Source organism: Tiliqua scincoides, chromosome 5 (assembly GCF_035046505.1).
Source record: "Tiliqua scincoides isolate rTilSci1 chromosome 5, rTilSci1.hap2, whole genome shotgun sequence".
In the NCBI taxonomy this organism is placed as follows: Eukaryota; Metazoa; Chordata; class Lepidosauria; order Squamata; family Scincidae; genus Tiliqua; species Tiliqua scincoides.
This window is the reverse complement of record NC_089825.1, coordinates 19005843-19027170: the sequence shown is the minus strand read 5'-3', so window position 1 is coordinate 19027170 and position 21328 is coordinate 19005843. Positions and strand designations below refer to the sequence as shown.

Genomic DNA, 21328 nt, shown 5'->3' with positions numbered 1-21328 from the left:
GTCCAGTAGCTCTCCAACATATCAATTCAGAAAATGATTTCCATTCATTTTCAAAAAGCACATGTGTCAATGCAATGAATAAGAAGCAGCCATGGCTAGTTTGATTATTAAATGATATTCAATGGCTGATCAGAAACCTAATCAGCGGTGGTTCTAACATGCTAGTCATCAACAGGCTACTAGAAATGTCCCATTCATTTCCCCAAGGCTTGCCCCAGAGACTTGCATAAATGTACAATTTCTACATGGGCCAGGAAATATTTCTGGTGGATTGTTCCCTTGGGTACTACGTCCCAGTTCTTTTGCAGTTGAAGATGCAGTGTTGCTATCCACATCCATGTGCTTTTTCAGAGTCATTTTTCTGTGAAGAAAGGAGCAGCTGCCTTAGGAATTGGTACTGACAGTGTGATCTTGATCAGAACTGATGAAAGGTAAGCATCTCCTTAATCACTGTGCATAGGAATAACCATTCATTGAATACAGTAGGAATACTTAATGGCCCAGTTCTATGGTCAATTGACAGTTGTGGAACTTGTATTCTGCTGTTGTAAATGCAGCAGCGCTGCTGTAGATGGTGTGCTGCTTCTGGGAGCTTCAGAGCTGCCAACGCAAACAGTTGGCAGCTCTGTGTGCCCGCCACTGACACACCTGGACTGCACCAAACTAGGTAAGAGAGTGGAGGAGGTGATTCGTGTGCAGTTCAGGTTGGAGAGTGGGGTGGGCAGAATTAGAATTATCCTTATAATAGAATAAAGTTGCAGTCTTATGCATGCTTATTTTGGGCTAAGGACCCAATCCTGAAGTTCCAGTGCTGGCCGTTCCACTGGCACTGAGTTTCACAAATATTCCATAAGACTCAGGGGCAGAAGAGGGAGCGGAGCTGGGTGGGAGGGGGCAGGAGGGGGCAGGGACCAGCAGAGCTGTGCTCCACCAAATCTAGAACCCTACATCAGGCCTCCCCGCAGAACCCAGGTCCTCTTAACTCTGTGCTGGCTAAGCCAGTGCAGACTTGAGCAGACCCATTGTGGATCCTACTCACTTACTCAGCGGAAGAGGATGAATACCTCCTTCCCCTGAGGAGCTGGCGGCAGCCCAGTGTGCTCAGGATGCAGTGGTCGCCATTTTGGCACTGCTGCTCCTCTGGGCACTGGGCAGCTCAGGATTGGGCAGGACTCCCCATTGATTAAAATGGGACTTACTTCTGAGTAGTCACATATTGGGATTGGGCTGTAAACTAGTTAAATCAATGATAAAATGAGAATGCAGTCATTGAATCTTCTTTGAGGTCACCGAGCCTTCTGAAAACTAAGATCCAATTGCAAAGTACCACAGCTGATGCGTGGTATTTAAAATGACTTCTTGTCCACACATGACTCAAGCTGATATACAGATGCATAAAATGAGGGTCTCTCTTATGCTTTAGTGGAAGTGCAAGTGCACCCACTTAAAGAGGATCACATTAAACATATCATCTTAATAAGCAGTTTGGGGACTTCAGTTCTGAGGCGGAATCTGTACATTCAGAAACATCGCGTGGTACAGCCCTTCCCAGTGTTGAAAATTCTTGTCTCTGAAATGCTTAGCCTCTCAGGGAAAAGGATTTTGTGAAGCCTCACTATAATGTGCTAATTTTTCAGGTGCAGAGCATTTGCAGGATTTAGTCAATCATGCAACTCTCCCACCTGCATTCTGAAATGGTACAATCTCCAGAAAGCTGGTGGGATTCTTTTGAATATGTAGCTCAGCTCTCATTAATGTCTCAGGAAAATAAAGTTTCTGTATGTCACAGGTGTTGAGCTAAGCTTGTAGCCCAGCAGTACAAATTACACATTATTACATGTTTAAAAGTAATGTGCCCAGGACTGGTTTGCTCTCTTAGACAAAATGAGTAATAATAATAATAAATAATAATAATAAACGTTATTTTTACCCCGCCTTTCTCCCCAAAGGGACTCAAGGCGGCTTACAACAGGTTAAAACAGATTTAAAACATAATTTAAAACAAATGCAAACATATTAACACATATCATAAAAACAGCAGTCAGATAAAAAATAGTCAGGTAAAAAGAGCATAGAGCAACAGCAAATCATAAAAGAATCAGACCTGTAAAAATATTAAAAGATGTTAAAAAGGCCGAGAACTCAGAAGGCTTGTTTAAACAGAAGGGTCTTCAGGCCTCGCCGAAAAGTCTCAAGAGAGGGAGCCATTCTTAAGTCAAGGGGAAGGGAGTTCCATAGTGTTGGTGCCACTACTGAGAAGACCCTATTTCTTGCCGCCACCCCACGTACCTCCCTAGGTGGCGGCACTTGCAAAAAGGCCTTCTCTGATGACCTGAGAGGACGAGCCAGATTGTACGGGGGTAGGCAATCTCTAAGATACCCTGGCCCAGAGCAGTACAGGGCTTTAAAGGCCAAAACCAGCACCTTGAATTGGACCTGGAAACGAATGGGCAGCCAATGCAGCCGCTGGAGAAGCAGACTGACAAAGTCGAACTGCCTACCTCCAGAAGCCATGGTGACCCTGTTTGGGTTGGAGCCACAGTATGCGGGGGGGGGGGGGGGAGAGATTTACCCATTGCATCATGTTCCCACCAAAAATCTCCTTCCAAAGCTTCTCTTTGCCCCAAAGGTACTATTTGCTGCAAATAGTTTGGGGGAAAATGGTAGCTTTGGGAATGATTTTTTGGCAGGAAAATGGCATGGAAGGAAAGTGTTACCCTCCCTGTATTTATTTATTTATTTATTTATTTACACATACAGGTATTTATATACCGCCTTTCTTTGGTCATCAGATTTCTCCTCAGACTTTAATCCAAGGCGGTTTACATAGACAGATTGTTCTAAACCCCCGTAGGGATTTTTACAATTGAATAGTTCTAATCTTTCATAGAACTCCTCCTTGCAGCTGGATTCCTTCCCAGTCTGGCCTCTCTCTGGCCCTTTGCCTCCCACACCCCACTTGATGGCAACTCCTCTCAGCCACCGAGGATCAGCTCATCAGTATATCATATCAGCGTGTCGTCAGTTCTCGGGTTCTTCCGGTTGTTTCAAACTGGCAGCCTCAGATCTTCAGGCATACAAGGCGTCAGCTCTACCAACTGAGCCAGACCTCCTGCCCAGTCTGAACCTGGATTATGGCCCCAAAGTTTCATTTTCTTTAAATAGAGAGTAGGTCAGTCCTGAGCACATTGCTTTAAATTATAAAACATGTAGTTTGAGCCACAGCAGCTATGAACATCACAGCCCACCAGGTTCTTGATAAATACCTGGATTTTTCAGCTCTCAGTGGATTGTTAAAACAGGGGGAGTATCAAGTACCTTGAGGGCATCAGTCAGGGAGCCATGAGTTTGACATGTCTGCTTTACAGAGAAATTAAAGGAACTGTGGTCTGTAGAAGACGAAAGGAAATCGTAAACCATAATTCCACATTAATTTGCTTGATTCCCTTCCCCTTCCCTAAGGCTAAGGGTTAATTCACATAAATGAGAGGTCAGGGTCACATATGGAGAAAAAAATTCTTTAAACCTTGTCATTTGATGCAAATTCAGGCAATAAGGCAGATATTGCATGATGAAATGCATTGCTCTTCTGCAGATGGTTAGTTCAGTATCTGTTTCTGAAGGCTTCTGTGTTCTGAAGGTGAATAGAATTTGTCATAGATCGGTTTAATCATCATCTTGGCTAATAAACTTGACAAGCAAGTTGACTGAAAAGTGGTGGATATCTAATCCAAGTCTATAATATTTTATTTTTGTTTATTCCAGAGGAAAAATGATCCCATCTGATCTTGAAAGAAGAATTGTGGAAGTAAAGCAAAAGGCAAGTACATCCCACTTACAGTAGGAATCCTATGGGAAAACATGGTAGGATAACCCTACAAACCATATGTAGGAAACACAGTTTTTCAACTAAGGGGGAGGGGTGACCAAAATCACCAAAAAAAATTTTAAATCAGAATTTGGATTTCCAGTGGCCTATTTCCAAAGTGGGAAAGCTATTCAGTTCCTGAATCTGTCCAAATGTGTTAAAGTCGCTCCCCATCCTTACATTCTAGAGCAGTGGTTCTCAAACTTTGAGGGAGCTTTTACACCCTCAGTAAGTTCTTGCGGGGGACAGACTAAGGGGGATGAGGGGGATGCTTTGAGGTAGGCAGGGCTGCAGCAGGCTGCAAGAGGTGTAGGGAGCCTTGCGCAGCCCTGTGCAGGGCTCCCTGAGGCTTGGAACATTCGATAAAAGCAGGTGCAAAGCACCTCCTGCAAAACAGAAGTGCTTTGCGCCGCTGTTAGCAAATGTTCCAAGCCTCAGGGAGCGCTGTGCAGGGCTTCCAGCACCTCCTGGGGATCAGTTGCTAACTCCCTCCCTTTCCCCCACCCCTTAAAGGGACAGGGGAAGCATTACACGAACCCATCAGTCGCGACCCATCATTCTGAGAACCACTGTTCTAGAGTCCTTGAACCTGTTCAAGAACTCTAAGTTACAGAAGCTAATCCCAAGAGTTCAACCAATCTTCTTTTATATGCCCTGTGTAAAACTGTTCCCCCTCATTCATTTGATGGGGGGGATAAGTCCAAAGCTCAGTAGTATAGCATGTGTTTTACCTCTAGAAGGTCCCAGGTTAACTTCATCTCCAATTAAAGGATCATTCTCAGGGAAAAAGTCACTGAAGGTCAATTGAAGGGAGCAGTGCCTAGTGGTTGGTACTCAGTGCACTCCTTCCTTCTTTCTGGTTCCCAGGTTTATTGGGTGAGTAATTGAATCAGGGGGAACTAGTAGAGCTATCTAAGGAGAGACAGGCTGTCTGGGAGAAACCACTCTTTAGGAATGCAGTTTTTGTTTTTAAAATAAAATTATAGTAGTGTCCACCAGCAGTGGCAGAACCCATGGGTCAATGGGCAGGTGGCTGTATGGGAATTGTTTGAAAGGAGGAAAGGCACCTGCAGGGGCATGTCCCAGCAGAGGAAACAGGGCATTCCTCACAGGGTAGTTAGCAACAGAGCCGGGAAAGAACTTTCTCTGCCCAAGACCTTGGGATGCCACTGCCAGTCACAATAGACATGGACAAAATGAACCGATGGTCAGATTCAGCTTCACATTTGGACCACGTGAGCACAAATTGTGGTTTTGCACACCAGCAGTCAGCAGAACATCACGGAGGTTTGCAGCCAAGTGTTAAATACCAGCTTGTGCTCAAGGAGAAGGATTCTCAAACAGCTTGTTCACCCTCAGCATGGCACAATCTGAGAATGAATAAAAAGAGTAGTTATAGGAATCCACTCATAGTGCAGTTGTGCGTCCTAATCCTTGGTTTCAGCAACTGGAAGCTGAAGGCCGGTGTTAAACTAACTGCCATTTTGTTGGAATTTTTAAACTGAAGTGATCCCTGCTAGGATCAGATCAAGCAGGGTAGTTTTAAAGAACTATAAACACTTTGGGGAGGACTGCTTATAGAAGGTTCCCTGCATCTTTCAAAATCTGATCTGTCTAGCTTCAAGCACTTTGGTTTGTATGCTGTCCAGCTGAGGCCAGCAGAGTGATGCCAGACTGTGTAGTTTACTCATTCCACAGAGCTCAGAACTGAAGAGCAGACATGGCCTTTCCAGATGGTTCTTTTATGATGTGTCAGGAAAACAAAACATTGATATGTTTCTCACCTTGGCAGTTTGCTGCCACCTGTGTGCCGGACCGGTAATGACATTGGCAAATAAAAGGACGAACAGAGAATCTAAATTGCAGTTGTGACGTCTGTAAGGCCAGAATTATATGATGGAAATTTGCTCCCCCTTCCTAGTAACATCGAATACAGCACATCATCATCATCATTAACAACAACGACAAGAGTTCTGTATGAGACTGATAGATTGGGCCATATTAGGCTGTACCTTACCAAATTCACCAGTTACCAATTTGTTTTCTGGTTCAATTCAAAAGAACATAAGAACATAAGGAAAGCCCAGCTGGATCAGGCCAAAAGCCCATCTAGTCCAGCCGCCTGTATCTCACAGTGGCCCACCAGATTCCTTAGGGAGCACAAAAGACCACAAGAAACCTGCATCCTGGTGCCCTTCCTCGCACCTGGCATTTTGAGTTAGCCTACTTCTAAAACCAGGAGGTTGCACATACCCATCATGGCTTGTAACCCATGATGGACTTTTCCTTCAGAAATTTGTCCAAAGGTATCCAGGCCAGATACATCACCCTGTGGCAAGGAGTTCCACAGACTAATCACATGCTGGATAAAGAAATATTTTCTTTTGTCTGTCTTAACTCTCCCAACACTCAGTTTTAGTGGATGTCCCTGGTTCTGGTGTTGTGTGAGAGGAAAAATAACACCCCCCCCATCCACTTTATCCATCCCTTACATAATTTTGTATGTCTCAATCATGTCCTCCCTCAGGCGCCTTTTTTCTAGACTGAAGAGCCCTAAATGCTGAAGTCTTTCCTCGTAAGGGAGGTGCCTCAACCCTGTAATCATTTTGGTTGCTCTCTTCTGCACACTTTCCATTTCCACTACATCCTTTTTGAGATGTGGTGACCAGAACTGGACCAATCCTTACCATCAATTTGTATAATGGCATTATAATATTAGCCTTTTTATTCTCAGTACCTTTTCTAATGATCCCAAACATGGAATTCACCTTCTTCACCAATTCAATGTGTTGGTCTTGACCAGTAAACCCTTAGACCAGTAGTTCCTAAACTTATCCTGGTCATGGCACCATTGGTCATGAACCATTTAATGACATCACTTCCTGCCTAATGACATCACTTTCGGCCCTCAGCAGACTTCATGAATGCTATTCGGCCCTCTGAATGAAATGAGTTTGACACCCCTGGCCTACAGCCTTCTTTATGTACCCTGTCATAGGAGTTATGGTGGGTATGCACAAGAGCAAGAAAGGGGTTTTTCACACATTGTGTCGTTGCAGTAGATGTCATGTGGATAAGGGAGCAAAGAGGTACAGAGCTCTGTGTCTCTTTCAGTGGCTCATTCTGCCCCTGAGTATCCCTTCACAATGTAAATCACAGATGTTACTTATGAAACAATCCTATGCGTATCTACTCAGAAGAAAGTCTCAGATAAGTAAGTTCTAGTCTTTTCCATGAGGCGTTCTCTCAGGAAAGAACGTAGGACTGCACCTTCAACGATGATTTTTGGTGTACTACATGCCTCTTTGTTAAGCCACAATCAAGCAGGACTACTGCAGATACTTGGTTGCATATCGTTGCTGTTATGTCTAAAAAATAATATCTTCATTGCCTCCCTTTCCTGGTTTTCCTGTAGGGATTTGTTCCCTTCTTAGTGAGCGCTACAGCAGGAACCACGGTGTATGGGGCATTTGATCCACTCATAGCTATTGCAGACATCTGCAAGAAGTACAAGATCTGGATGCATGTCGATGTGAGTATTGCCTTACTATCTTTACGCACTTTTGCAAGAGTAAACCTACAGGCAAACCATGCTGCTCAGTGTAGAAACTGGCTGCCGAGCAGAGTCTCTACAAAATCCTGAGAAACTGACAAGGAGGGATTTGGACCATCCCTGTTCTTTGTCAGCATCATCTCATATTCAGAGGTGTAATGCGAGGTTTTGTCTGTCTGTCTCTCGAGATGTGCTTGGCGTATTACATAGTACAAGGAGATAGGTGTTGTTTTTTACCCTGAAGAGCTCACAGCAACAGTGGTGCTGGGTTTTTTTTTACAGGCCTCTTAAAGGCCTTAATCTGCACACTTGTACACAGCCAATCCTGGCTGAGCAAATTGGGAGGGGGGGGGTATCATAAGTTAGCCTTGTCTGCGCATGCATGCAGGTGAACTGGCATTTTTTAAAGTCATCTAAGCTAGTGGCCATTCTTCCATTTAGGGCGCAATCCAGAGTTGACGTTCGGCTCCTGAGTGTCGCAAACATGCCGTAAGGCACATTTGCGCTAATTCAGGAGTCAGCTGGGCCTGTGTAGAGGCTTGGGCTGAATCCGGACCCTTAACCGGCCAGGGTAAGTTTGCACCAGGCGGCACTGGGCATGGGAGCAGGTGGCGTTTTTGGATGGGAAGGGGGGAATGGGAGGCGGGTTAGGCCTAGGTGGGGGCTGAGATAGGCTTTGGTTGCGCAGGCCTCATCCTAACCTGGGCTAAATATAATAGCTGGCGGAGATCCAAATAGCTCCATAGGGCAGACCGGGGCACATCACAGGGTAAGGGGAATATCTCCTTACCCCGAGATGACTGGCAGTCTGTACCTAACCTATGTCGGCCTGGTTATTCTAGCACAGGTTACGATTGGGCTGTTAGTGGTAGTAAATTTCAAAGGTAGAACTGGATAACTGTTTTATCAACATTCACATTTTACAATTTTCTCTCCATCTTTCTGGCTGCTTCCCCAGTTACACAGAGAGCAGAGCCCAAAGTGACTCAAGCATTTGGATATAAGCCCCAGAAATCAATACAATAGAGCACAATTAATGGTTATTATCTTCTTTTGCAGGGAGCGTGGGGCGGTGGGTTGCTGGTGTCAAGGAAACACAGATGGAAATTAAATGGTATTGAGAGGTAGGCCTTATGGAAATAATTATTAAATACTATTCATATATTGCAGTAACTGACATTAATGTATCTGCCAAATTAAATCAATCAAGGCATTTTTGTTAAATGTTGCTTTAAACCATTTTTCAAGTTCTGATCACTGTTGAAATAATGGATTCGATCTTTGCAGAGTATAAATATTCTGGCACTATTTCTTTGATCTCTATTGCTGTCTCAGTGTCTCTTTTTTGTGACCTACTACAATGAAAGCTAAAATGGCCTGGTTTTTTGGTTTTTTAAAAAAATCTTATAGGTGATACATTCAAGTGTGTAATGAACAAGGGTAAGAAAAATGTGCAAATCCAAAACAGAGCAGGAGGGAGATTTTGAACTGTAGCCAGAAAAGCTTGCAGTTCCTACAGTTACCATGGAAATCCAGACACATGGGCTTCACAGATTACATTCGTTGCGCTCTAGCTCCTTTCAGTTGTGTGAACTAGCAGGGATTAGCAAGAGCTGATACAACATCTGGGCTGCCAAGGTCAAATGTGCTGAAAAACTGCAAATTAGATGCTCAGAATGTGATCATTCTGGGCATCTCTCATTTCTCCCCCCCCCCCCCCCCCCCCGTGAACTGCAGATTTATATTCCAAGCCAGGGGTGCCCAAACCCCGGCCCGGGGGCCACTTGTGACCCTCAGAGGCTCCCAATCAGGCCCTTGGGGTGCCCCCAGTCTCCAATGAACCTCTGGCCCTCCGGAAACTTGCTGGAGCCCGTGCTGGCCCGACGCAACTGCTCTCAGCATGAGGACAACTGTTCGACCTCTCATCTGAGCTGTGGGATGAGGGCTCCCTCCACTACATACCATTTCATGTCTGTGATGCAGCAGTGGTAGCAAAGGAAAGGCTGGTCTTGCTTTATGCAAGGCCTTTTATAGGACTTGAGCTATACCAAGACCTTCATTCATTCATATAAGTTCCATCTCTATTTATTTATGAAAATTTATTCAAATTTTAAATTGTAAATTAATTATTTCTTTCCAGGCCCCTGACACAGTGTCAGAGAGATGATGTGGCCCTCCTGCCAAAATGTTTGGACACCCCTGTTCCAAGCCATGCTTTTAAAAATTCTGTTTTACTGATGCATGGATTGCAGTGTATGCTCCGTTCCTTGCAGAGTTAAGCCAGCCTAATTCCTCAGTTGGCTTAGGTGTGCCTAACTTTGCACACCATTGCACACTTTGTGAACAGATAGATGTTTTTTTAAAGTATTTTATATTATTATATATTGAGTGGGTTCTTTTTACAAGGGTATATTATGTGATGATTACAAGATGTTAATATGCTTACATGTGTACATTATCTTTTGAAAGCCACACACTCAACCAGTGGTGTAGCTAATGATCGTGTAGCCCAGTGCCAAGCTCAAAATGTTGCTGCGGAAGTGAAGTCACAACTGGAAGTGACATCACGCCCGGGCTTTTTAAAAAGCGAAAATTGGGAGGAACCCACCTCCTCCCCCCAGCAGCTCACCACCCACTTGCTCTGCTGCCTCCCCCCAGTCAGCGACATAGCTAAGGCATCTATCTGCTACCTGGGGGTCAAAGAAGATTTGTAGCACCCCCATACGAAATCAAATTTAATTAAGTAAATAAATAAAAAGTGTGCCCCTGGTTGGTTTGAGACACTGTGCTAGGGTGAAGAGGGACAGTTATTCTCCCCTGCTAAATATAACAGGAGCATCACTTGAAATGGTGCCTTTTACCCAGTTAGCAGGGGTAAATGTATTATGACACATGGAAATGTGAGCTGACTCGTATTAACACCTTGTTGGTTTCATGCTGTATCATGATAACATGACATTGCAACATGTCAATAACATAATATGTCATTGGCTCTTAGAACAATCAGTCTCATAGATTGGTTTTGAGTTAAGAAAATTCACTTTTTGTTCCGTAAGGTAGTTGGGTTTTCATTTTCTGGTTAATTGGCCATAACGTTTGATAGAGTATGGATATTCCAGTGCAGTTTGATTCATTGCATTCAGCATTAAATTACCTTTTCAATGATATATAACACAATGGTATTATTCATACATACCAAGATTTTCACAATTTTGGTCACTAGTGTCAAGCTCAGCTTGTTGCCCCCCTGAAGCTTGATGCCCGGAGCACCTGCTACCCCCTGCACCCCCTTAGCTACACCACTGCGACTCAACAAGGTGTCCTGTGAAGCTGCTTATGTAGAAGGCCATTTTACTGGATGGTTATTTAGCAGCGTCTGACTATCCATCCCAATATGTAACTTTAACTACGCTTGTTAGTAGTGCATTTACTGCAGCAGTCATGCTTTCCTGATACAATAGCAATCTATGTCAACTGGAATATGAGAGTCTGTGATTATATGTAAGGAAGCAATTTTTGCTCCCTTGTGAATTTGCACACATACAAGCACATCATTAAGTTGTCATTGCCAGTAAAACTTTCTCTCCAAGATCTTGTTGCAGCCAATAAAAAAGAGAATGGCAAGTAGCTAAAAGGCAGCATGGTTTAGTGGTTAGAGTGTTGTATTAGTTCCAAGGATGCCCAGTTTCAAATTTTCATTCAGCTGTGAAGCTCTTTGGTGACTTTGGTGTTATTATCTCTCAGCCTAAGCAACCTCACATGATTGTGAAAATACAATAAAGGGAGAGAGCATGTATACTACCCTAAGTTCCTGGGACCACCAAAACAAAGCTGCTGCCAATGCCACTGCTATCCCCATCTAGGGTGGTTCCTGAGGGGCATGTGCCCCGGGTGCCATACCGAGGGGGCATGACTGTCCCCAGGCTCTGCCCAGTCACCTTGGGGCACTGCAGGCTTTGTTGCGCCTCCTCCTGGTTTTGGGAAAAGCTCCGAGGCTCCCCAGGAGTCTTCTCCCGTTGGAGGCTCTGCAAAGCCCCGCCCTCGGAGGAACATTGTGCCACCCCCTGCCACTGCCGTGACCCAGATCACCCACTTCGTGATGGGCTAGCCTTGCTGAGCTCTTCTGAGAAAGGGTGAGATTAAAAAATAATATAAAATAAGAACTGGGAAGTACTGCAATTTGGAGAATTCTCTGTTCATTATCATGACAATTCCACCAAAACATTGGACAGTATTCAATAAATCAGTGGCTCCCAAACTGTGAGTCGTGGCTCCCTGGGGAGCTGCAGAAAGCAGCCTGGGGACCTGCGAAATCCTCACAAAAATCCTGCTGCCCTCTACAATGTATAGGATTGTAGCCCTAATGGGGAACCATGGCCAATGGCCCAGCAGGTCAATGGGGCTGCCAGTCGAAGACGTTTCGGAACCACTGCAGTAAATTCTCATTTATTTAAAATCCTCATTTATTTGAGGAATCCAAAATCTTGATAGGGACTGATTTTTTTTAAAGGGTTTTTCACTTCTTTATTTGGATGTGAATATTAGGAGTGCAAAACAGGTCTTATGTACATTCAAATTGTGTCTTCTTTTGGCAAAAGTTATAGCAGTTCAGGTCCAAGCCATTGTTTCTATATATTGCCAAAAAAAGAGCAGTGATTGAAAAGCATCAATTCCAAAGCTCTAAACCCCTCTTCAAGCATGTGTGTTATACATATGTGTATCCATACCAGAGTACAAAATATAAAGTGAACTCAGGTGGGTGGGGAAAGTGTCACTAGTTGAAAAGACCAAGTATTGGAACTGGGTTCAAATGTCCACTTATCTAGTGGACAGTTGTCCATCATTTGCATTGTCTCAGCCTCAGTTTCATAACTATAAAAAGGACTAATAAACACCTCATGTGTTATGTGTGGGCATCAGTGAGAATGCACATCTTAAAAGTACTGTATAAACAAAATTAATATCCAGGGTTGAGATAACAGGGAAGCCTTATTCTTCTCTGCACAACCTTGTTAAGTTTCCAAAACAAAGTCCAAAATCCTTAAATTAAACTCCTTAGTCCTTTCCAAAGCACATACACTGTCTGAATGAATAAGTTTGAATGATTTGCTCTTTGATGTTCATAAAGGACCTGATTATGACACCAAACAACAGTTCTGCTTTTTTTTTCAGTTCAGTTTATTTTAAGACTTGGTTGTAAAAGATATGAAGGCCCCATTTTTTTAATGTTGGCTGCTTGAATTTATTACTGAGTTTTTCTCTCACTGTAGTCCATCATTGTAATGTCTCTTTATAACTTTTGGTTTTTGTTCCAGGGCCAATTCCGTGACATGGAATCCGCACAAGATGATGGGGGTTCCCCTGCAGTGCTCTGCCCTGCTCGTTAGAGAAGAGGTATGTTTCCATTGAGTCATTTCTGGCGCCTTGCCTTTGAATGGGCTGGACGCTTCCATCATAATTGTGACACAGCTAATACATGCAAATGTGATGGAGATTGCATCTGAAAGCAAAAAAGGAAGCTGTAGTCACTTGTTCAAAATCTCAGCAGGGTTGCAATAGCTGTTTGTCAAAGAAATTAGAATGTATTTAATTCCACTCTGCTTAAGAGTGGCTATGGTTTCTCAAACTGTGTTTTGGGGAGCTCTCAAGTTCCTCATAAGCTTTTGTTCCTCAGTGAGAAGAAGGGTAATAGGGAGGGACTAACTTCCCTGAAAGATAGTTTGCCTGTTACAACTGATCACTGACACTTGAGTAGTATACATTAGACGTTGTCCCTGCTTCTATGAATTGTAGGGAAACCCATTAGGGCAGGCCTATTCATGAGGCAGACTGAGTCGGTTGCCTCAGGCAGCAGATTGATGAAGGACATCCAGCTCTATCCACCCACTCACATCATCATCATCTCCTCCTCTTTTCACTCCCAGACCCTGTTTTGGAAAAGGAACAAGAGCATGGAGTGGAAGAGGAAGTGTGGAAGAGAGGAGAGTAGTGGGCTAGACTGGATGAGTCAGAGATGCTCTAGTCCACTATTCTCCTCTACTCTTCTACTCCACTCCACTCCCCTCTTCCTTTTCATATCCAAGGAGTGGGAGAAGCAGAGGCTGGCACGTTACCAGGTAAGGAAGAGCAGCACTTTGTATGCTGCAGGAAGTCCTGGGCTGGCCCTGGAAACCATAATGCAAAAAAAGTAGTTCAGCAGATCATAGGGTCCCAGCACCAATACAAAGATGCAGCTTTGGGATCCTGACGCAAGCACTGGAATCTCTGCTGCATCCATTGGCCATCAGTGTTCCTGCTCTGGCATTTGCTTCCGCATTTGCCACAGACCATCTGCTAGGAGCTGCTCAAGTGGGCAAGGGGTGTGGGTGAGAAACAGGACCAGTAGTGTAGCTACAGGGAAGGTGGCATGGTAAGCATTGCAGGCATTGCAATGTGCTGTGTAAACGGCCCCTCCCACTCGCCATTGAAGCCATTCTGGGCAGCAAAGGCTTGCAGGACAACAAGTGGGAGGGACCACTTACACAGCGCATAGTGGCACCTGCAATATGTACTATGGCGCTGCCTGTATCTATGCCAACGAACAGGACCACAGTTGTTGAGGCTATCACAGGTATGTCTCAATCATTCCTTGTAGCATGGCCCAGGAGGGGGAGTTGTGTGTTAAGCAGGGTTTGGCATGCAGTTTCCAAAGCTGTCAAACAGCCTGTGTTCTACTTGTCCTTCAGAGTCTCTCTCTCTCTCTCTCTCTCTCTCTCTCTCTCTCTCTCTCTCTCTCTCTCTCTCTCTCTCTAAAGGGGCTGATGCAAAGCTGCAATCAAATGCATGCTTCCTACCTCTTTCAACAAGATAAGCACTACGACCTGTCCTATGACACTGGAGACAAGGCCTTGCAATGTGGGCGCCACGTTGATGTCTTCAAGCTATGGCTGATGTGGAGGGCCAAGGTAAGAATTTGCATAATGCATTCAGGGCTGAAGCAAGTACGCAGGAGGCATTGCTCCTTCTAGTGCAGAACTTGTAAAGTCAGATGGGCAGTGACACTGGGCCACCCACAGACAATGTATGAGTTCCTACACAGTCAGGTGATTCTTCAGGTATACAGAAAAAATGCACTACTTGTTTGTCAGATAAAAGGAGGGGAAAACTTCAGATAACAATCCAGTGAGGACCCATGCTCAGTGCCTGTAAGGGTATAAGGAATACTGAGGACAGTTGAATGCCAGGACAAAACAAAGGTGAATTATCTTCCATAAGCTCCTGTCAACTCATAGTATCCTGGAAAGGAAATTAGGGTGATGGGATGCATAGCATTAGATTGGAAAGATCCTAAGGGCTGGCCTTAGGAGATGCAGGGCCCAATGCAAAACATTTTTCTGGGCTCCCCGCCCCCATAGGTCCCCCTATTCCCCAGGATAAGCGGTGGTGTAGAGACACCTGGCAGCAGCGTCACCACCAATTGATTCTGGGTGGAGGGATTTCAAGCCAATCAGACCCAGGGGTGGGCGGGACAAGGGGCCATCCAGGGGCAATACTTCATTCACCCCACTTTCCTCATGATGCTTCAGAATTGAAGATTCCATGCCAGAGCACCAGCTGCAGAGGCAAGTGTTGGCTGCAGCTGCAGGTGCTCTACTTGTCACCCCCGTGTGGGGCCTCTCCAGGTGCAGGACCCAATTAGGCCAAATTGGTCAAACTGGCCCTGGGAGGAAGGAAAGGACCTCCCCCCCTTGCTAATTAGCAATAAAGCATTAAGGTCTGATGTTCAGCAGCCAAACTGCGGCTTTATAATTATTTATGGGGTATAAACTGAGAGACCACTGGATTAAAACATAAGTTTAATGTTCATGGTGAGTAAATATATTTAGGAACGTAAATGCTTCTTCATTATTGCAGCTCTCGGGAGGCTCTCAAACATCTGAAGGTTATCATGTGGCTCTTATGTTCAGCAAGTTAGGCCAGCCCTACTATCCAGTACAGTGGGAAAGGTTTCAAAAAAGGGTGGGGAAGAAAAGTGGAATCCTTTTTCATCCCTTCCCCTCACCATGAACCCTAAACAAAAACCCAGGCTGATTTGAGGGCTCAATCCTAACCAATTTTCCAGCACTGGCATAGCTGTGCCAGTGGGGCATGTGCTGCATCCTGCAGTTAGGGGGCAGTCACAGAGACCTCCTCAAGGTAAGGCATGTTTGTTCCCTTACCTTGGAGTTGCATTGCCCTTACTCTGGTGCTGGAAAGTTGGTTAGATTGTGCCCTAAATGTTCTTCAGGGCTCAGGTTGGACCTGTGCCCAGCTCTCTTCCATGACAGCCACTGATTCCCTTTCCCCCATCAACTGGTAAGGCTTCTGTGGCTTACTGGGCAATGGGAAAGGGAGCAGCAAAATGGCCAGCCTTGAATAGTAGGAGGACTGATGTGAAGGCTGCTCCTCTTTTTGTCACCAAGTAAGCGACAGAATGCCTACTGGGGGGAAGGGGAGGCAGCTGCCACAGTGGAAGCAAGTTTTCCTTCATGCCACCACTGTGAGCCATGGCCCAAAGGAGAACTCTCCACCAGCCATTTTGGAGCTTGACTTCCTAACAGCCAGGCAGCTAAGGCCCGAGATGCAGCTCTTTCCGTTGTGCTGCTGACATTGTGAGCTGCGGTGAAAAGGAAAGTTCTCCTTTGGTTGCCTGCATGAGCAGAAAGGGTTGGTGGTGCTGGCACATGCATTCTCATGCACACATATTGGGAGATTCACAGCATGACCTGTGTCCAAAGGTTGCTACCAAACTGGCATCAACCTGCCCCATGTGTTTGGATCCCCTGGCTATGGGTTCTACATCCTGAATCAACCCTCTCTTGCCATCATCACCACCACCATCATAGCTCTTTGGCAAAAGCAACAGTCTTTCAGTCTCAGCCCAGTCATTGCAGTCGGCCACCGGCAAGGAGTGACATGTTGCAGTTGCTAGGCAACAGGATGGCTATGGGCAGACCAGGCTGCTGTCACACAAGCTTTCTGAATGAGAAACAGGCACAAGCCCGGGAGTAAACAAATGAATAATAATTGTCAATTAACATTTTAGCCCTGAGGAATCACGTGCTGTTTTCAAGCCTCCGCTCTGTGACATCATGGAGCTATTACAGCTCGCACCTCAACCCTACTGATTTGGCAGCATAATGATTATGTTTTAATGTAATCAGGCTAAAAGCTTTTGAGAAACACAGCGGATTTCGCGGTAGGAATTCTTAAAACGAGACGTGGCAAAATTGGGACTGGAACACCTGCTTCCATTTTATGCAGCAATTAAGAACGGGCATATTATTGATGTGGGGAAACTAATTAAAAATCTGTTCTTTTCTGGGACATATTTGTAAGGAATCTCAGAGGACCCGTTTATTTGCAGTTTGAAAATGTTGCCAAATAAATGTTTCCTGCTCAATGAATTCAAGTTGCCATACCAAGGTTTCCCTAAAAAAAAAAATGAATGAATAATCGCCTGCAAGAAATGCATATTTCACGTTATTTCAGCATCCTAATGTTGGTGACCTTGGACCAGTTTTCTTTCGCTATAGGTCTTGCTGCTTTGTTGCCTGAATATTTTTGAAACTTAGTTTTAAAAAATGACAAAAGCTATAGACACTGTTTCAATGAATATAGAATGAATTTTTTTAATGAGGTGTGATAGAGGAACGATGACCAGTGAAAGCCTAAGAGCCCAATCCTAACCATGTCTACTCAGAAGTCCCATTATAATCAATGGGGCTTGCTCCCAGGAAGGTGTGGATAGGATTGCAGCCTGACTGATGTAGCATAAGCAGGGCTGGCCCATCCGTGAGGGCAACTGAAGTGGTTGCCCAGGCAGCAGATTGAAGGGGGGGGGGTGTTCCCGTCTCTGTTAGCCTACAGTTGGGGCTCTTTATCCGTGGGTTATGAACCCACAGATTTGACTCAGCACAAGTTCTGGACCCACACTAGAAGTCCTCACCTGACCTCTGCAGCCGAACCGAAAGCACCTTCTGGTCACGTACAGGAGACTTTCTGAGGCCGTGCATGGCCTCTCCAGAGGTGTTCTGAGGCATGGGGAGGGGGAAATAATCAAAATAAGGTAAGAAATAGAGATATTTTGTATAGATTTTAACATAGATGAGGAAGAAAATAATGGAATTAAGATTGGCTGTCAGAGAATTATTGGAAATACAGTAAGAAATAAATAATTGTAATTTGGGACTTCACTATTGCTGTAATTTAAGAAGGTGTTTTTATATCTTTGATTGTTTCTTTGTTTGCTTTGTTTAAATAAAAATAATTGAGGGGGAAAAAAACACACCTCTGGATGTGACCGGAAGGTGCTATTCTAGGTTCTATTGGACCCCACCTGCAGCTTTGATTATCCGTGGGGTTCAGTATCCATAGGAGTCTGAGAGCCCATGGATATCCCACTGGGCATGCTGTGGATACCAAGGTCCAACTGTACTTGCCTGCTCAGGCCCCCCTTGTCCTTCTACCCATTGGATTTGAAAAGGAAGAGGAGGACAAAGAGGAAGATGAAATACATGCCCAATCTCGTCTGATGTCAGAAGCTAAGCAGGGTCAGGCCTGGTTAGTACTTGGAAGGGAGACCGCCTGGGAATACTGGGTGCTGCAGGCTTATACCATAGTCTTTCGAGATTGAAGGTTGCCAACCAACCAACCAAGGTTTGCTGAGCTAGAACATTGGAGAGTTGAAGAAACAGAGTCTTGCTCATCATTGCTTAAGGCAACTGTACTTGGGTTGCTACCTCAGGATGTCTTGGGCCGGGACACAAAAGTCTACTCCACGGAGACCCAACAGCTTGATTATGAATGTGGAAATAATGATGTCAATCTGGAAGAGAAGATGGCTCTGCTGCATTAGGGCTTCCACTGCACAGTTTTTATGCATTATTCACATTTTGAGAATTCCCTCCACACCGCATAGAACATGCATTACTGACTTAGGGCCCAATCCTATCCAACGTTCCAGTGCCAGTGTAGCCGCAATGCAGCCCTGAGGAAAGGGAACAACTGTTCCCTTATGTGGAGGAGGCCTCCATGACTGCTCCCCTACTATAGGATGTAGAGCATGCCTCGTTGACATGGCTGCCCCAGTGCTGGAAAATTGGATAGGATTGGACCCTGAGGGCCCAATCCTATCTATCCCAAGCCATTTATGGTTCAATAATCAGTATCTTGAATTGACCTTGGAAACAAACCAGAAGCCATACCTAATGTAGGTATTTTTATCTCTCCTATTGATGTTAAAAGCTCTCAAAGTGGCTTACAAAACCAACACTGCAATCCTGTGCAAGGCTACTAAGAAGTAAATTTTACTGATTTTAATGGGTATTACTTCCAGCAGGTAAGGGCGTATAGGACTGCAACCCAAATAACCCAGAACTTTTCATCATCTCTGAAAGAGGAGGTCCGCTCTCTGACTGCTCCCCTTGTTGCACTTAGATGAAATGGCTGTGGTTTGACCATTAATTGGTAGACATGTCCTTCCAATGTCTGTATAATTTCCTTTTAAAGCCATCTGAATTCTGTGCATGCAGTCATACAGAAAACACACCCCTCTTTTGTATTCTCTGCCACTTTGCTCTTTGGGAGTAAAGCGCTGCAGGTGTAAAAACCAGCACAACACTTTGAAATGGGGGTGGGTGGGAATCGTCAACTGTTCAGCCTACTTCAGGATACTTGCTTTAGTTCACTTCAGCCTCTCTCATTCTTTTTTTCCCAAAGGGCACTACAGGATTTGAAGCACACATTGACAAGTGCTTGGAACTTGGAGAATACCTGTATAACAAAATAAAGAACAGAGAAGGTTTTGAAATGGTGTTTGATGGAAAGGTATGTTTTTACTGTGGCTTTGAATAACACATTCATCACAAATCACAACTGAACTGTGGTTTTGTTAATAAGGAAACCTTCCCTGCACTGACCAATCAGAAATGGTCTAAGAAAATGGTCTTGGTACTAAAGGAGTTGTTTGGAAACAAGGGCCAAACCATGTGTTACCTTAAGGCCGTCATTAGCACTAATAGGCTTAATTTCTGTTTCAAAAACAATAGCCAGATTGGAATTGTGGAGGGGGGAGGGGACTTTAGCCTTCTCCTGCTACCCACAGTCCCAATCTGGATGAAGCCTAACAGGAGATAGTGTTTCACAAGTTTTTAAAAATTTCCAACTGATGCCGGTAGGACCTTTTTTCTTTCTTTCTTGAAATAACAGCTGCATAAGGTCCTGATCCAGATTGAGACTGTGGCACAGGATAATCAGAGCTGGCTACTATATTTGAAAAAAAAGAGTTAGTTTGACCCTTGTTGTCCAACCTACTACCCTCAGAGGAATTAACCCAAGTATTGACTGAACAATCACACTGATTCTTGAATGAGTTGCAAGACTGGTAGAAACTGGCCCAGCCTGAGGCCAAATGCTGCTTGACTCAGGCACAAATTCTCCTACTGTTTCAGCTGTACTGAACCACCTCAACCACAAGTGTGCCCCCTGAAGGCAGTGATCTGGTCACCTACCATATTGACAAAATAAGTCTGCAACCAGCAATAGTTGTCATGGGAGGAGCTACTCCTTTGAGAAGGGACAATATGAACATTAGTGCAGTTGAACTGTATTTAAAACTTAACATATTATTGTGCTTCTTATAGCCTCAGCACACAAATGTCTGCTTCTGGTATGTGCCTCCCGGTTTGCGGAATATGGAAGATAATGAAGAAAGAATGAACCGTCTTTCAAAGGTAAAAAAGACAAAAGGATTTCTTTTTCAGATCCTGAGAATAAGCTCTTGATACCCAAAATCAGCCTAGTCCAACATATAACTGGAGTGGCCCCATAACTAGTTTTTACCAGCCTGTACAGTTTCGGTAAGCATGTGTTGACTGGCTGGATATTGATTCAGGTATGGAAAACAGAGGCTGCAACATAGAGATACAGGTCAATGCTAGTACTCACAAAGGATTGCTCTGATAGTGTACACAGCTTGCCTTAATGCAATATGCATATTCAGACTTACATTAGAGGGTAAATAAGCCTACCCAATCAATGATTTTTTACAATCAGTAATTTAAAGAGAAAAAAAGTCTTTAAAGGCGTATGCTGTAAATCTAACAGTCTCAAAAGCAGCTTTTAAAAATCAACTCAATTCAATGAAAAGTGCTAAAGCAGTAATACGTCCCTGAAATTTCCCCATCACCTGCCTGTGGCAGCCCCTAATGGAGGGAGGGGAGACAGCGGAATGTTTTGACATCAGGGCACAGGTGAGTTCTTCTAAGTGTCACGGAGGGGAAGTCACATGTCTTGTTTTAGGCAGAGAAATAAGCTCAGCCAAGGGACTACTCAATATTGATTTGCTTCTCATATTGTGCCTGTGAAGGTGGCCCCAGTAATTAAAGCCCGAATGATGGAGTGTGGCTCCACCATGGTCAGCTATCAGCCCTTGGGAGACAAGGTGAACTTCTTCCGCATGGTTATCTCCAATCCAGCAGCGGCTCACCAAGACATTGATTTTCTGATTGAGGAAATAGAGCGCCTCGGGCAAGATTTATAATCATGTGTGGTCTACCAGACTCTTCTGAAACCTCTCTAGGTAGACAATTAAGTTGTCACAAACTGTGGTGAATGTATTTGTAGTTTGTTCCAAAGTGAATCTCTTTCTATATTGTGGCGTCAAAGTAGAGTATAATTTAAAATTGAGAACATTGCTCCTTTTAAAAGTCTTTCTCTTTGCCCCTTCAGTTTGTAAATACCTCTTTGCCAGCTACATAATACTCAAAAGACAGCATTCAGATCAGGATTAAAGATATGCAATCATCCCACCCTCCCGGTTTCTTAGTAAAACTGACACTTTATGTTAACTGTAGCCAAGCAGAACTTTGCCACATTTGTCCCCAGAA

General features: G+C 44.4%; 1 protein-coding gene across 1 annotated transcript in view; it reads left to right on the top strand.

Moving 5' to 3' along the window:
• The window catches only part of GAD2 (glutamate decarboxylase 2), a 43001-nt gene extending 22019 nt beyond the window's left edge, over nt 1-20982 (top strand). The window contains exons 8-16 of the mRNA XM_066629042.1: nt 352-431; nt 3766-3820; nt 7284-7400; nt 8481-8545; nt 12737-12815; nt 14216-14365; nt 19161-19268; nt 20084-20173; nt 20809-20982. Coding sequence (XP_066485139.1) covers nt 352-431; nt 3766-3820; nt 7284-7400; nt 8481-8545; nt 12737-12815; nt 14216-14365; nt 19161-19268; nt 20084-20173; nt 20809-20982 — 918 coding nt within the window. The remainder of the gene's footprint in view (nt 1-351; nt 432-3765; nt 3821-7283; nt 7401-8480; nt 8546-12736; nt 12816-14215; nt 14366-19160; nt 19269-20083; nt 20174-20808) is intronic.
• Nucleotides 20983-21328: the final 346 nt, after the last annotated feature.